The following is a 1,476-nucleotide window of genomic DNA, read 5'->3' on the forward strand; positions in this document are numbered from 1 at the left end:
AATCTGAATATGAGGCACTGGTGATAGTGTTCCCCCAAGGCATGTAGTGCTCCAAGAGTACGCCTCGTTCGTCCCAAAAGAGTCAGCATAATCTTCCCTGCAGATAGCTGCGTCCGGAACTCCTTGGGTTTTGGTGATGAGGAATGACGCCATTCCTTGCTCGTTCTCTTTGTTTCTGGTTGGTGGTAGTGGACGCAAGTTTCATCGCCAGTAACGATTCTCGAAAGGAAGCCACAACCTTCTGCTTCAAGGCGCCGCAAAAATTCTTCATAGGCCTCAACACGTCGTTGTTTCAGTTCTGGAGTCAGCTACTTCGGCACCCACATTGCAGACACCTTGTGAAACCGGAGCACATTATGAATGACATGGTGTGCTGATCTGTGACTTTCGGCTATTTCATCCACCAACACTCGGCCATTCTCCATCATTAGGGCTTCAACTGCTGCAACAGACTCAGGGGTCACAACTCGGTGCGCCTGACCCGGGCGAGGAGCTTCTGCCACAGACGTCATTCCATTTCTGAATTCCCTACTCCACTCGTACACTTGCTGCTGTGACAAGCATGCATCACCATGCTGAACCTTCATCCGTCGATGAACTTCAATCGGTTTCACACTTTCACTGGTCAAAAAACGAATTACAGAACGTTGTTCTTCTTTCGTGGATGTACGTAGTGGAGCAGCCATCTTCAAACCGGCACTGTGATTGTGTTCTCTTTGTCTGCATTATGCTGCCACCTATAGGATACTCTTTATAGCATTGGCAACAATGTCATTGGATTTTGCAATTGACCAAATCCTTCCAGCCGCACTATGGCCCTGGGTTCGACTCAGCATCTAACAGAAATGCGTACCAAGAATCTCCCTGGGGGTGAAGTGTGGGCGGTCGGCGCGTAAGGCTGACAAACTCACCGCCATCTGTGAGCCGATTGTTAAGAGAAAATGTGGGAACCTCGACTCTCACAGCCCTATGGGCTACCACGGCCAGTTACAGGTAAAGCTTCTCCTTTTTCTATACATTTTACCATTTACTTACATTTATTTAATTTTTTTGCCGTTCGCGGTAGAGTAGTTGGTTGAGGCACTATGCTACAAGAAGGAAGCTGCCCTATGGTCCTGGGGTCGACTCAACCTCTAACAGAAATGAGTACCAGGACTCTTCCTGGGGGATGAAGGGCGGCCAGAGCGTAAGACTGGCAACGTTACTGCCACCTGTGAGCTGATTATCTATAAATTTTTGAGCCTCGACGCCTCTCGACCCTATAGACCTTCACGGCCTGATACCGGGATAACTTTACCTTTTATTTATTAAGACATGATAGTGACTTTCGTAACGTCGTATTGCATTGTCCTGACCTGGCAATGCGATGCTTCATTGGAAATTTCGAGATGTCAAGGCGCCAGTATGTCGTCTCCTTGACAGCCCTGTATAGCCATAAGTTTCGAACTAACACAAGCAAGTCCTCAGAGCCGACAT

At 48.2% G+C, this 1,476-nt stretch overlaps 1 protein-coding gene across 1 annotated transcript; it reads right to left on the minus strand.

Annotated features, from left to right (window-relative positions):
• Positions 1–308: 308 nt before the first annotated feature.
• LOC111868849 lies at positions 309–686 on the minus strand. The gene has a single exon (XM_023859874.1). It carries the CDS (start codon positions 684–686, stop codon positions 309–311), a length of 378 nt encoding a protein of 125 aa, XP_023715642.1.
• Positions 687–1,476: the final 790 nt, after the last annotated feature.

This window comes from Cryptotermes secundus, unplaced genomic scaffold, assembly GCF_002891405.2.
Source record: "Cryptotermes secundus unplaced genomic scaffold, Csec_1.0 scaffold433, whole genome shotgun sequence".
Classification (NCBI taxonomy): Eukaryota; Metazoa; Arthropoda; class Insecta; order Blattodea; family Kalotermitidae; genus Cryptotermes; species Cryptotermes secundus.

Excerpts from the sequence above, each read along its gene's own strand:
- LOC111868849 (XM_023859874.1), bottom strand. The coding sequence starts at position 686 with ATGGCTGCTCCACTACGTACATCCACGAAAGAAGAACAACGTTCTGTA.